General features: G+C 50.1%; 1 protein-coding gene across 1 annotated transcript; it reads left to right on the top strand.

The window, feature by feature from the left end:
- The first annotated feature begins 228 nt into the window (after positions 1-228).
- On the top strand, positions 229-13,820 carry slc37a3 (solute carrier family 37 member 3). Its single transcript, XM_002941610.5, has 15 exons — positions 229-430; positions 3,813-3,995; positions 4,111-4,222; positions 4,301-4,393; positions 5,244-5,327; positions 5,418-5,563; positions 5,667-5,763; positions 7,165-7,249; positions 7,478-7,665; positions 9,900-10,041; positions 10,412-10,513; positions 12,324-12,371; positions 12,456-12,607; positions 12,710-12,775; positions 12,863-13,820. The coding sequence occupies exons 2-15, from the start codon at positions 3,895-3,897 to the stop codon at positions 12,953-12,955; spliced, it is 1,509 nt and encodes a 502-aa protein (XP_002941656.2). The 5' UTR covers positions 229-430; positions 3,813-3,894; the 3' UTR covers positions 12,956-13,820.
- Positions 13,821-15,435: the final 1,615 nt, after the last annotated feature.

Here is a 15,435-nt window from a genome sequence, read left to right as displayed (position 1 = left end):
TGCTGAGGGCACAGTCTCCCTCTGGTTAGTCTCAAGTCCCCTCAGAATTAGATGCCAATAAAAACACCGGAAGTGAGGGGTGCATAGGGAACCAGTTCCCCACCAGACAGCAGTCCCAGGGTCAGGCAGCCTTACTGTAACCCCCCCCCCCCGCATAGCTCCAGCCTAGGGACAAACTCAGTGACTGAGTGAGGCCATTGGGGGAGTAAGTGCAACTGTGTGTGCCCCTCACTCACTCACATACAGTCCCGGGCGGAACTACAACCCCCAGAATCCCCCGCGCCCTGACGTCACCATTCCAGGAAGTGCTGCAAGAATAGGGGCGGGGCTTGGTACGTTGGCAGCTGCTGGTCCGGGACCGATGAGCCGGGAGGGAAGGAGGCCGAGCTGCGGGGGAGCGGGGGCTGTGACTCGGAGTATCCCGGGCGGGGTAAGTACCCCTGTGCCTCCATGTACCCCTGTGCCTCCATGTACCCCTGTGCCCCTATGTACCCCTGTGCCTCCATGTACCCCTGTGCCTCCATGTACCCCTGTGCCTCCATGTACCCCTGTGCCTCCATGTACCCGCTGTGCCTCCATGTACCCCGTGCCCCTATGTACCCCTGTGCCTCCATGTACCCCCTGTGCCTCATGTCCCCTGTGCCCTATGTAACCCCTGTGCTCATGTACCCCTGTGCTCCATGTACGCCCTGTGCCTCCATTACCACCCTGTGCCCTCCATGTCCCCTGTGCCCTAATGTACCCCTGTGCCCTCCATGTACCCCTGTGCCCCTATGTACCCGCTGTGCCTCCATGTACCCTGTGCCTCCATGTACCTCCTGTTGCCCACATGTACCCTGTGCCTCATGTACCCTGTGCCTCCATGTAACCCCTGTGCCTCCATGTACCCCTGTGCCCCTATGTACCCCTGTGCCTCCATGTACCCCTGTGCCCCTATGTACCCCTGTGCCTCCATGTACCCCTGTGCCTCCATGTACCCCTGTGCCTCCATGTACCCCTGTGCCTCCATGTACCCCTGTGCCTCCATGTACCCCTGTGCCTCCATGTACCCCTGTGCCTCCATTACCCCTGTGCCTCCATGTACCCCTGTGCCTCCATGTACCCCTGTGCCTCCATGTACCCCTGTGCCTCCATGTACCCCTGTGCCTCCATGTACCCCTGTGCCTCCATGTACCCCTGTGCCTCCATGTACCCCTGTGCCCCTATGTACCCCTGTGCCCCATGTACCCCTGTGCCTCCATGTACCCCTGTGCCTCCATGTACCCCTGTGCCTCCATGTACCCTGTGCCTCCATGTACCCCTGTGCCTCCATGTACCCCTGTGCCTCCATGTACCCCTGTGCCTCCATGTACCCCTGTGCCTCCATGTACCCCTGTGCCTCCCATTGTACCCCTGTGCCTCCATGTACCCCTGTGCCTCCATGTACCCCTGTGCCTCCATGTACCCCTGTGCCCCCATGTACCCCTGTGCCTCCATGTACCCCTGTGCCTCCATGTACCCCTGTGCCTCCATGTACCCCTGTGCCTCCATGTACCCCTGTGCCTCCATGTACCCCTGTGCCTCCATGTACCCCTGTGCCTCCATGTACCCCTGTGCCTCCATGTACCCCTGTGCCTCCATGTACCCCTGTGCCCCTATGTACCCCTGTGCCTCCATGTACCCCTGTGCCCCTATGTACCCCCTGTGCCTCCATGTACCCCTGTGCCTCCATGTACCCCTGTGCCTCCATGTACCCCTGTGCCTCCATGTACCCCTGTGCCTCCATGTACCCCTGTGCCTCCATGTACCCCTGTGCCTCCATGTACCCCTGTGCCCCTATGTACCCCTGTGCCTCCATGTACCCCTGTGCCTCCATGTACCCCTGTGCCCCTATGTACCCTGTGCCTCCATGTACCCCTGTGCCTCCATGTACCCCTGTGCCTCCATGTACCCCTGTGCCTCCATGTACCCCTGTGCCTCCATGTACCCCTGTGCCTCCATGTACCCCTGTGCCCCTATGTACCCCTGTGCCTCCATGTACCCCTGTGCCCCTATGTACCCCTGTGCCTCCATGTATGTGCCCCTGTGCCTCCATGTACCCTGTGCTCCATGTACCCCTCCATGTACCCCTGTGCCTCCATGTACCCCTGTGCCCATGTACCCCCCTGTGCCCCTATGTACCCCTGTGCCCATATGTACCCCTGTGCCCCTATGTACCCCTGTGCCTCCATGTACCCCTGTGCCCCTAGGTACCCCTGTGCCCCCATGTACCCCTGTGCCTCCATGTACCCCTGTGCCCCATGTACCCCTGTGCCCTATGTACCCCTGTGCCTCCATGTACCCCTGTGCCTCCATGTACCCCTGTGCCCCTATGTACCCCTGTGCCATGTACCCTGTGCCTATGTACCCCTGTGTACCCTGTGCCCCATGTACCCCTGTGCCCCTATGTACCCCTGTGCCTCCATGTAACCCTGTGCCCCTATGTACCCCTGTGCCTCCATGTCCCCCTGTGCCCCTATGTACCCCTGTGCCTCCATGTACCCCTGTGCCCCTATGTACCCCTGCCCTGAACCCCTGTGCCTCCATGTACCCCTGTGCCTCCATGTACCCCTGTGCCCCTATGTACCCCTGTGCCCCTATGCCCCTATGTACCCCTGTGCCTCAGGCTGCCACTCACTCTATCCCTGTGCCTCAGGCTGCCAGTCACCCTATCCCTGTGCCTCAGGCTGCCAGTCACCCCAGTGCCTCCCTGTGCCTCAGGCTGCCAGTCACCCAGTGCCTCCCTGTGCCTCAGGCTGCCCCAGTGCCTCCCTGTGCCTCAGGCTAACACTTACCCCAATGCGTTCCTGTGCCTCAGGCTGCCAGTCACCCCAGTGCCTCCCTGTGCCTCAGGCTAACACTTACCCCAATGCGTTCCTGTGCCTCAGGCTGCCAGTCACCCCAATGCCTCCCTGTGCCTCAGGCTAACACTTACCCCAATGCGTTCCTGTGCCACAGGCTGCCAGTCACCCCAATGCCTCCCTGTGCCTCAGGCTAACACTTACCCCAATGCGTTCCTGTGCCTCAGGCTGCCAGTCACCCCAATGTGTTCCTGTGCCTCAGGCTAACACTTACCCCAATGCGTTCCTGTGCCTCAGGCTGCCAGTCACCCCAATGCGTTCCTGTGCCTCAGGCTGCCAGTCACCCTATCCCTGTGCCTCCCTTTCCCAGGTATCAGATACACAGTAGCTCCCTCCTCCCTCTGTTCATCTTCAGTATTTAGAGAAAGCCCCCCCCCCCCCCCCCCAACAGGCACAAAGGTGAATTCATGTGGAATCCCAGAAAGAGCCCCATTCACTCCCTCACACTGGCACATTCATCCCCGGTGCCCCCAGCTCTGCCCCGGCCCCCCCAAAGCCCCCCCCTGCCCCCCCCCAAAACCGCCACTGCCCCGTATGAATACGTTGGATCGGTTTGGCTGTAGTTTCTAGTTAAAGGCAAAGTAGACATAGAAGGGGGGGGCAGTTTCTTTTGATGTTGAAACCTACTGTCTGCAGTGGACTTGTCTGGCAGCTGGCACTAAGGAAATCTCCCAGAATGCTGTGTGGTACGGAGAGATTTGGGAGTCTCTAGTAAGCAAGGGGGGGGGGGGGACACTGAATTTCTTTATCATTTGCAAACAAAAGGAATTCTGGGAATGAATTCCAAACTCCTAAAAAGCTCACTTTAGCCTATAGGATGAAAATGGCATTTTTTTTTTAGGAGTTTGGAATTCATTCCCAGAATTCCTTTTGTTTGCTTGTATCTGTATGAGGCCGTCTCCCCAACCTTAATGATTTCTTTATCATTTGCAGAAACGGCAGCTGAAACCCTCGGTCACGAGCCGGCGGCGGTGACAGAAGCAGAAGTGGGCGGGGACCTGTGGCGCTTGCAATCATGGACTTCCCAGTAGGCTCCAGAAGGCTGGCCGGACGGAGGGGCTGCTTCTCCCAGTATTCCCATCACCACGTGGCCGTCTTTCTATTGACCTTCTTCAGGTAGGAGGCAAACGGCCGGACTCGGGGGGCTTCATACAATCTGTTGCTCAGTTGTTGCCCCAGAGTTGCCCCACCGCTTATCTCACTCACCCCCTTATCTGTTCTTCCCGCGCAGCTACGCGCTTCTCCACGCTTCCCGTAAGGCCTTCAGCAACGTCAAGGTCAGCATTTCCAGCCAATGGACGCCCCTCGGCCTGAACTCTACGTACATTGTGCTCCCGAACGAGGTGGGTGGGGCAAAGAATTGCAGCCAATGGCGCCGGGGCTGTTTGGATAAGTAGCTGACATTTGCTTTCTCCCGACAGACATGGAATGGGAATACGCTCTTCCCGGATACCAAAACCGCCACCATCTTCCTTGGGCTGCTGGACACAATCTTCCTTTTTGCCTACGCTGTGGTGAGTTACACGCAGAGCCGGGACGAGAGGTACCAGTTCCCATGGCAACAAGGCCGCCCAATCATTACAAACTCCACCCATGATCATTCCGGCCACTCGTCTCAAGTTCCGCCCCAACCTGGGGGTCCCTCCTCTTCCATGGGGTCCCTGACTATAATACCTCCTATACCCACCCCCCCAATGGCAGGTACAGGGTCAGACTGGGGGGTGAAGGGCCCACCGGGGCTCCCGCCCCAGGGGCCCTGCAGGGCCCCCCACCCAACGCCCTCCCCCGAGTGCGTAAATTTAACGTGTCAGGGCAGGAGCGGTCAGGCAGGGGGAGCGCCGCAAGGGTCGGGTCTGGGCCGCTGGGGCCCACCGGGATTTTTCCCGTTGTCCCGGTGGCCCAGTCTGACCCTGCCTAGGCCCCTGGGTAGTGAGGCCCTACAACAATTAAATGGGGCTCCATTTCTCCATAGCGATGCCTATGAGACACCCTGACCACTCCCCAATTATCCCAAGCTCCACCCATGATCCATCCCACACCACCTCCAATCATTACAAACTTCACCCATGATCATTCCAGACCCCAGCCACTCGTCTCAAGTTCCGCCCTACCTTGGGGGCCCCTCCTCTTCCATGGGGTCCCTGACTATAATACCTCCTATACCCACTGATGGCGGCCCTTATGGCAAGTACCCCTCACTCATCCTCTTGTCTCAACAGCCCCCCCTGCTGCTTGCTCACCTTGGGGCTAATCCCCCAGTAGCCCACTAGACACAACCCAATTCTGCCTTCCAGCCCTTGTGGCTCCCCGTACTTACCTTCCTACACCCCATTAATACAGAACCACTTACCTCCTGACTAACAGGGCCTCTTTATCAGTGGGATCATCGGGGACCGCCTCAACATGCGATTGGTCCTTACTTTTGGGATGTGTTCCTCGGCAATCACAGTAAGTAATTATTAGCCTTATTGTACCCCCATGTTGCCCTGTGAGTGTAGATTGCCCCATTAATCCCCATTGGGGCTGTTTGTGTTGCAGATGTTTGTGTTCGGGACACTCACCGAGTGGCTGCGCTTCTACAATAAGGTTTTCTACTGCCTGGTGTGGATTCTGAATGGCCTCCTGCAGTCTACCGGCTGGCCCTGCGTCGTGGCCGTCATGGGCAACTGGTTCGGGAAGTCGGGGTTGGTCCAGTTTTGTGTTTGAGCTAAATCTCCCCTACAGTGTTCCTCAGATTTACCCCGGAACCCACCATGGCCAAACTGACCCCCAACTCTTTCCCTGCAGGCGAGGATTTGTCTTTGGCCTATGGAGCGCCTGTGCCTCGGTGGGGAATATCCTGGGTGCCTTCCTTGCTTCTTCGGTGCTGCAATATGGCTATGAGGTAGGTGCCCAACGGCATCAACTTATCCTGTCTGTCTCTCCTGCGCCTACTTACCCTGCCGTTATCCCTTCATCTGATCATGTGATAATAGCAGGATAAATATAGGCCATAAGGTGCTTCTACTGACCTGTAATAAGATTTAGCTGGGGGAAGGATTTTGAACAGAACAGAACATTCCTTCTCTGTATATTTGTATTTATACATATGGGTAGGAGGTGCCATAGTGTTTCCCTTAGACAGTACAGTATGGGGGTACAGCTTATTGTGTGCCCAGAACATTCCCTCTCTGTATATTTGTATTTATACATATGGGTAGGGGGTGCCATAGTGTTTCCCTTAGACAGTACAGTATGAGGGTACAGCTTATTGTGTGCCCAGAACATTCCTTCTCTGTATATTTGTATTTATACATATGGGTAGGGGGTGCCATAGTGTTTCCCTTAGACAGTACAGTATGGGGGTACAGCTTATTGTGTGCCCAGAACATTCCCTCTCTGTATATTTGTATTTATACATATGGGTAGGAGGTGCCATAGTGTTTCCCTTAGACAGTACAGTATGGGGGTACAGCTTATTGTGTGCCCAGAACATTCCTTCTCTGTATTTTTGTATTTATACATATGGGTAGGGGGTGCCATAGTGTTTCCCTTAGACAGTACAGTATGAGGGTACAGCTTATTGTGTGCCCAGAACATTCCTTCTCTGTATATTTGTATTTATACATATGGGTAGGAGGTGCCATAGTGTTTCCCTTAGACAGTACAGTATGGGGGTACAGCTTATTGTGTGCCCAGAACATTCCTTCTCTGTATATTTGTATTTATACATATGGGTAGGGGGTGCCATAGTGTTTCCCTTAGACAGTACAGTATGGGGGTACAGCTTATTGTGTGCCCAGAACATTCCTTCTCTGTATATTTGTATTTATACATATGGGTAGGGGGTGCCATAGTGTTTCCCTTAGACAGTACAGTATGGGGGTACAGCTTATTGTGTGCCCAGAACATTCCTTCTCTGTATATTTGTATTTATACATATGGGTAGGGGGTGCCATAGTGTTTCCCTTAGACAGTACAGTATGGGGGTACAGCTTATTGTGTGCCCAGAACATTCCCTCTCTGTATATTTGTATTTATACATATGGGTAGGGGGTGCCATAGTGTTTCCCTTAGACAGTACAGTATGGGGGTACAGCTTATTGTGTGCCCAGAACATTCCTTCTCTGTATATTTGTATTTATACATATGGGTAGGAGGTGCCATAGTGTTTCCCTTAGACAGTACAGTATGGGGGTACAGCTTATTGTGTGCCCAGAACATTCCTTCTCTGTATATTAATAGATATGGGAGGGAGAGTATAACTTACTACATGACTAATTTTATAACCCCCCCTCTCTAACAGTACGCCTTCCTGGTGACTGCATCAGTGCAATTTGCTGGAGGAATAATCATCTTCTTTGGACTCGTCACATCCCCTAAAGAGTTAGGTATGTGGTATGATCCAAAAGGTATGCTGTTTTTGTCTATATACCTATTTGTAAGTTTAATCTCAATATTCACCTTTTGGATTACATAGGAACCCTAAGACTAGTTATTTGCAGTTGGTCGTGTTTTTATATTCTTTGTGGGTGTGAGCTATAGCTACATGAATGCAAGGGGGGGGGGGGTTGATTTTGTAACCCGTAGCAGCCAATAAGATGTTTGCTTTTATACAGGTCTCCCAGAGACCGGAGAGGGGGAGACGGACAGGGCAGCCCGAGAGGAAGGGGCAAACCGACCGCTCATCAGCGGAAATGACGACGGAGACGACGAATCAAATTATTCCATTCAGAGCGACGATGTTGTCAGCGCGCCCAAAGCCATTGGTTTCGTGCAGGCGTGCTGCCTGCCCGGGGTCCTATTGGTGAGGCTTAACCCCTTAGCTGCCAATGGCGTATACACAAACACACACAAACACTTCTTTTTTTCATTTTACCACTTTGTTTTTAGTTTCTTTTCCCTGTTTATTTTGACAGCGTGACTATTGGATCAGATATTCTGACCACTAATTACGCTGTCATGTGACTTATTGACTCGTGACTGTTTCTCACTGTTTTTTCACTGATTTGCACAATTTTTGTGGTTTTATTGCAGTTTTTATCCCCGTATTAGTGTTCCTGTTCTTAGCGTAGCTTTGCCAGGTGTAACTTTGGTGTAGGAAAATAACTTTAACTATTTTGAATTCATCTGAATGTGTATTTTCCAAAAATATATGGTTTTCTGGGGGTCTCTGTATAGTTAGGGGGGGATACGGCACATAATACGCTGTTGGGGGGTGAGAAATCCATATGTGCTATTTTCATTTTGGGGTCTGTATATACAACGTACGTCGGTATATCTATGCATATTGGGGATCAAACTGTTCAGTAGACCTTTGGGGTTTCTATTTGGGGGGATTTGCCTTTATCTGCAAGAAATTGTGTGAGATAAATGCGGCAAATTGCAACATTTTTATGCGATTTTCTGAAATGTCATAAAAGTTAGGAAAGCTTTGCGGCTTGGTACTTTGGAGTAGAAAGACATGGGTACCCATTATAGATTCGGGGGAATGTGTACTTTCCAAAAATATATGGCTTTCTGGGGTGAGCGTACTTTTTACTAACTTTATTCCACATATAATGATGTAAATGTGTTGATTTTGCAGGAAATGATTATATGGGGGTATGTTCCCATTGGGGCCCCTATTGGGGGGGCCACATACTTAGCTAAACCTATACATATTGGGCATCAAACTGTTCAGGGGACCCCTGGCGTTCATATTTAGGGGGTTTTATTTGGTTACTTTATGACCTGTAGGAGATAAGATTCTATAGACTGGAAGCTTAGAAGTGATTTTTTAAAAATTTCACAAATTTTGATAAAAAAAAACAATAACTTTAGGAAAGCATTGTGACTTGGTAGTTTGGAGCAGACAGAAAGTTGTGCCTATTCTGGATTCCCCAGAATCCGTTCTTTACAAAAATGTATAATTTTCTGGCATAAACTTTCTGTTAGTGGGAGTTTTGGCCCTAAAATCTAAAGTATGCAGCTTTCTGGCGCAGTGCTTTGGGAATTTGGTAGTGTCCTGCCGGGAGTTTGTGGCCTATACAAGTGAGAAATCCCCATAAAACTATATATATTTGGTATCGGCACGTTCAGGAGACATGGGACTTTGCAAATCAGTGGTAAATTCATGCATAACATAATTTTTGTCTCTGGTGTGTGTGTTTATATAATGGAAAATGTTATTTTTTTTTTATTTTTTAGACATTTAGAAGCCTGTATCTTGTTACAGAATTGGAATTACATAAACATTCGACCATATCTTGAAAGCTTAGGTTGTCCTGAAAAAAATGATATATTGTTTTCCTGGGTAAACTAAAAGTCCCCCCCTGAGGAAAGGCCCCTAAAGTGTAACTGTCTGGCAATACAAGTTCCGCTTTGACCAAAACGGCTGGCAGTGAAAGGGTTAAACAGCTGCTGTATTTTGGTTTAGATTGGGGGCCCTCCAGCTGGAGGCCCTGGGCCAGATGTGGGGTAATTTTTATGGTCCCCTCAGCCTGCTGATTAGATTTTTGTGTGTAATACAGTATATATCTGACATGCAGTCTGCCTATTGATCTGATCTGCCTATTACATGTACATGGCCAGGACTTCCACTAGGGGGCAGCACTGTACCGAGATCCAGCTGTACTCTGGATATAGGCGGCCATACACGGGCCGATTCTAGCTGCCAATATCGGTCCCTTAGACTGATTGGGCAGCTAATCGGCCCGTGTATGGGCACTAACGACGGGCCTGCCCGACCGATATCTGGCCTGAAATCGGGTAGATATCGATCGGGCAGGTTAAAAAATTTAGTCGGACCGACTTTGCCTATGCCCGTCGTTATAATTCGATCGTTTAGCCCCAGGGCCAACCCATAGGTGGGGATATTGGGAGAAGATCCACTCGCTTGGCGACATCGCCAAGTGAGCGGATCTGAAAGTGTATGGGCACCTTATCTGTCTCCCAGATCTCCCGTCTCTCACTGGCAGCATAAGATAACAATTGGAGGGCCCAGGGGCCCCAATGACTTTGCTCTCACTTAAGCACCATGTCTTCTTCTCCTCTGCACAGTACTCGCTTGCTTATGCCTGCCTCAAGCTGGTCAATTACTCCTTTTTCTTCTGGCTGCCCTTCTACCTGAGCAACAACTTCAAGTGGAAAGAAGCCGAGGCCGACCAGCTCTCCATCTGGTACGACATTGGAGGAATCATCGGTCAGTACCCTACAATAACTGCCGTAATGGCTTCCCATTAATGGTTCGGGAGATGCCACATACGGCTTTGCCACTCCTGTGGTCGGAATAGAAACACTCTCTAATGTACCACAAGGGCCACAAACCCCAAACTCCTGTTTCCTGGATTTACTGGAATCGATTTTACTTCCCGTTTTTAAAAAAAAACATGATTTGTGTAACCGATTGCGTAAGGTCCTTATGGGCCGTGGGAATGTAAGGAACACAGAGCTGTTACTGCCGGTATATTGGTCGGGCAGGTTCATCGCCGGGGCCCATACACAGGCCGGAGGGACCAAGTCGGCAGCTTTTATCAGAAGGGGTGTGTAAAAAATCTGTTTTTTGCTTGCAGGTGGGACAGTCCAAGGGTTAATCTCGGACTTAATGAAGATGAGATCCCCGGTGCTCACTGTGAGCCTGCTGTGTGCCGTGGGCTCCCTGTTTGGTTACAGCCGTAAGTACCGTGGTCAGTCTAGAGCAGTGGTTCCCAACCTTCCTAATGCCGTGACCCTGTAATACAGTTCCTCATGTTGTGGGGACCCCCAACCATAAAATTATTCCCAAGACCATCGGAAATATGTGTTTTCCAATGGTCTTAGGCGACCCCTGTGAAAGGGTTGTTCAACCCCCAAAGGGGTCCCGATTCACAGGTTGAGAACTGCTGATCTAGCCAGTGGGTAACAGAGCAGCTGGGCCCTCGTGTTTGGTCAGTTTTGATTGAACGTGTGTGTGCGAGGGGGGGGGAACGTGTGTGTGTGGGAGGAGAACGTGTGTGTGTGGGAGGAACGTGCGTGTGTGAAGGAACGTGCGTGTGTGCGCGGGGGGGGGGGGAACGTGCGTGTGTGCGCAATATCAAAAACAAAGCATTTTATGCTTATACTTTCCCTTTGAGGGGTGTTGGGCCCCGGTCATCTTCTCTAAGGGTGGCCATACACACTAATATCTCGCCAAGCGAGCGGATCTTCTGCAGATATCCCCACCTACGGGTGGGCAATATCGGGCTAATTCGGTCGTTAGGCCCTGGGGCCAAACGATCAAATTAGAACGCTGGGTATAGGCGCAGTCGGTTCAGGGACCGCATCAATGAGCCGATGCGGTTCCGGATCCAACTATATTTTTAAACCTGCCTGATCGATATCTGTCTGATTTCAGGCCAGATATTGGTCGGACAGGCCCGTCGGTAGTGCCCCTACACGGGCCGATAAGCTGCCGCGTCGGTCTAAGGGACTGATATCAGCAGCTACAATCGGCCCGTGTATGGGCCCGTCGGCCAATATCGTTTTTAGTACAGAGAGTGGCCAAATAGGAAGGGAAGTGCTTGATTCACTTATAGGGGTTGTTCACCTTTGAGTTAACTTATAGTATGATGTAGAGAGTGATAGTCTGAGACAATTTGCAATTAGTATTCATTCTTTATTTGGGTTTTTTTTAATTGTTTTACTATTTGTTTAGCAGCTCTCCGGTTTGGAATTTTAGCTGTATCTGTTTGCTAGGGTCAAAATGACCTTAGCAACCAGGGACTTGCTAAGGTAGAGTTGCAATGAGAGGCTGGAATAGGGGAGGGTCTGAATAGAAAGATCAGTAATAAAAAGTAACAATAATAAAACTGGAGCCTCACAGAGCAATAGGTTTTTGGTTGCTAGAGTCCAAGTTACCTTAGCAACCAGGCAGTGGTTAGATGAGAGACAGGAATATGAATAGGGGAGGGGCTGAATAGAAAGATAAGGAATAAAAAGTAACAATAACAATAAAACTGGAGCCTCACAGAGCAATAGGGTTTGGCTGCCGGGGTCAGTGACCCCCATTTGAAAGCTGCAAAAAGTCAGAAGAAGGCAAATAATTCAAAAACTGTACAAAATAAATAATGAAGACCAATTGAAAGGCTGCTTTCAACCCCTCCACTAACTTAAAAGTGAACCAAAGGGAGGGAAGTGACTGTACAACCCTAACAATATCCGATATAAATAAACAAACAGTGCGTCGCTGGGATTACTTCCCCTGCCAAATACTGAAGATAAAGGGGAACTTCCTCTATTGTAGAACGGGGCGCAGCCTAGATCTGATAGATCCGATTGCTCTGTTTGTGGTTATATCTGTGCCTGTTGTACCTCCCCCCCGTCACAACAACCGGATGCATCAGTCAGTTTGTGGTTACTTGCAATTTGGAAAAAGAGACAAATCACTGCCTTCTGGTACAAACAGGTGACAGAAAGGCTGCACGTGATTGGCTGTACCATCATTCTATGATCTTTCTTGTCTTTCAGATTCCCCTAACGACAAGGTTATAAATGCCTTTATCATGTCGGTGACAGGTAGGCATTAGCCCTGTTGTTTACTGTATCTTTTATATTGGGAAAAACGTATTTTATAAACATATTTTCCACGGTTCCCCGCAGGGTTCTTCGTCGGCGGCCCCTCCAACATGATCAGCTCGGCTATTTCTGCGGACCTTGGGCGCCAGGAAATGGTGAGGGGCAGCAGCGAGGCGTTGGCCACTGTCACGGGGATCGTGGATGGGACTGGGAGTATCGGAGCGGCATTGGGCCAGGTGAGGAAGCAGCGAGGTTGCCCCCTAGTGGCCGGCTGGAGAAGGGAAGCTGCATTACGTTACTGCCATAAAGTGAATAATATTAACCCTTTCTATTTGCAGACCCTGGTATCTTTAATCCAGAATGCTCTCAGCTGGATGTGGGTCTTCTATTTCTTCATATTCATGGTAAGATGCACCTACGGGCGACTTTTGCTTTTGCGTGATCTAACTGCCAGCCTACTATACCTTTCCCTTTACTCTGTCGCCCAACAGATCTGCATGACCGTCGTCTTCATGGTGCCCCTCGTGGTACGAGAAACGCGGGACTGGCTACGGCAGAGGCGGGCTTCGCGGCTGGCCAGGTGACTCACCGTTTTTCAGGGGACAATTAAACTGACCAAAATGACCGGAACTGACGGCGGGAAGGTCAATCCTCCGTGGGATGAGGAATAATTCGCTCCGTGCTGCGCCACTGATGATGGGACCTTAAAGACTGACGGACCTTCCTCCTTGGATCCAGATTTGTTTTACAGAACCGTCCACTCTGCAGTATTGAAGCTCTTAGAATAAATACGGTGTCCGGACGCCACGTGCAATAGTAGCCGGAGGCTCGGTTTACGGTGCAACTACGGTTTACTTCAAAAATCGTTTACCTGCGTAGTGAGAACCTGCTCTGAGGGGATTTTAACCCCTCCAGTAACTGTCCAGCTCTTTCCACAGGGAAGTGGATTTAGAGCATGGCCCTTTAAATACAATGGCCATTATTTTACTTTTTACTTACTACTCTTCCCATTGGCTGCTGCGGGATGCAATCCATAAGGGATGATTTACACTTGGTTTGTGTCATTGGCCTCTCTGTGCCTTCGGTTAAAAGCACCTCCCTCCTACAGCTGGAACTGGCACGTCCGCGTCGGCAGCATAAAACCTGCTGGCATTCGCAGGGTTAAAGAGAGACATTTTTACACTACTAATTCTTACCAAGTGGATTCCAGTTTCATCCCCCCCTATTATATACGATAATCGCTCTATTATCAAATCATTTGTACACATTTTGGGATGTAAGGGGTTTCTTTCTTTGTTTTGGGGGGGTGCGCTAGGGTGTAAAATCCAATATTCCGTTGGCACAAGGGGATTTATGTAGGCAGACTCATTTAATTCCGTTGTTAATTAGTTTGTTATAAGTTACCTTGCTTGGGAACCAGGGATTTTTAACTGACGTTTTCGCATTAAAGGGTAAGTAAAGCAATGAAGCAGGTATCCTCGACCCCCCTCTGTGTGGCCCCCCACCTGTCTGGCTGCTTTGATGGCTTACCTTTGTGTAAGCTTTAAATGGTATCAGTACTGAGATTAACTGGCCCCCTGCATGGTTATCACCTCAGATTCAGGCTGTAATCCCTCTGTATTGTTTAAAAATGTAATCCCCTGTACTGTTCACACCTTTTAATCCCTGCATTGTTCACCCCCTGCATTGTTCACACCTCAGGCTCAGGCTATAATCATTCCCATTGTTAACCTCTTCACACCTCAGACATTGTATGTACTGCCTGGCCTATGCTGCCTGTGTATAGGCAGCATAGTGTAGGCAGAGTATGGCACATAGGGCAGGCAGAGTATGGCACACACAGGCAGCATAGGACAGGCAGAGTGTTGCCTGTGTGTGCCATACTCTGCCTACCCTATGCTGCCTGTGGGAGGTGAACCTGGCAGGGGTTTGTTCTGGGAGTTTGTTAGCAGTATGAAATAGCCATTAAATGGTCCCTAAGGTGTGTAATTATATGCTGGGGGTTGCTCTGCTATCCACAGGGGAGGAGGAGGAGGCACATGGATTTAAGGGTGTGTCTTAATATGACATAATATAATTCTTTAACATATGAATGATGGTTGTTATCCCAGCAGCGACCATTGTGATAAAATGGGTGTGGTTTGAAGTGGGTTTGGTTTAAAATGGGGGAGTGGCCAAAACTGGCTTCCATCAGCGGCCCTCCAACCATGTATGCGAGAGAAATTCTGGCCCTCGGCACCGCAGAAGTTGGACAGCACTGAAGTAGAGAATCAGCGATGATGGGTGTCTTCCCACCTATCTGCCCTGAACAAGGGCCAATCTGAATACCTGTGCAAAAGAATAATCATTGCTAGACTTCTCCTTTAACAATATGATTGTGTCTTTTTTTTTTTTTTTAAATTGACTGTTCTATAATGTGCTTATTATATCTCGTCTGAAAATATCAGCTCGAATGGACATTCTTTGTTTCTAAGACACTCAGCCTGCAGCTTTGTGCCTTTATATGGGCACAGAACCCCTCAGTGGCTGCTAATATCCTTATCATTTACAGTAGGGGGTACATTATCCCTTATAATACATGAGTGATACTCAGAGTTCCCTGTATAACTCAGCCTGCAGCCTTGTGCCTTTATATGGGGGGCACAGAACCCCTCAGTGACTGCTAATATCCTTATCATTTACAGTAGGGGGTACATTATCCCTTATAATACATGAGTGATACTCAGAGTTCCCTGTATAACTCAGCCTGCAGCCTTGTGCCTTTATATGGGGGGCACAGAACCCCTCAGTGACTGCTAATATCCTTATCATTTACAGTAGGGGGTACATTATCCCTTATAATACATGAGTGATACTCAGAGTTCCCTGTATAACTCAGCCTTGTGCCTTGTGCCTTTATATGGCACATATAATGCAATGTGGTGTCTGACCCTCCCTGTTGCAGTGCTGAACTGCTTAGAATAATCATATCAATATATAGATTCGCTGGTGCTATAGTAAGGCAAGGGGGAGTCAGGGGAAGGGGCTGTAACTGAGGGACACTGTATACAGTTATTTTAATTAT

Source organism: Xenopus tropicalis, chromosome 3, assembly GCF_000004195.4.
Source record: "Xenopus tropicalis strain Nigerian chromosome 3, UCB_Xtro_10.0, whole genome shotgun sequence".
NCBI lineage: Eukaryota > Metazoa > Chordata > Amphibia > Anura > Pipidae > Xenopus > Xenopus tropicalis.
Note: the sequence above shows the minus strand (reverse complement) of the source record. Positions and strands in the feature narration are given on the sequence as shown.

What these genes read in the sequence shown, in the direction of transcription:
- slc37a3 (XM_002941610.5), top strand. Translation starts at nt 3,895, where the DNA reads ATGGACTTCCCAGTAGGCTCCAGAAGGCTGGCCGGACGGAGGGGCTGC. An exon ending in TCCTTTTTGCCTACGCTGTG is followed by an intron (nt 4,394 to 5,243) that starts GTGAGTTACACG and finishes CCTGACTAACAG; the next exon opens with GGCCTCTTTATCAGTGGGAT. An exon ending in TGTGTTCCTCGGCAATCACA is followed by an intron (nt 5,328 to 5,417) that starts GTAAGTAATTAT and finishes TTTGTGTTGCAG; the next exon opens with ATGTTTGTGTTCGGGACACT.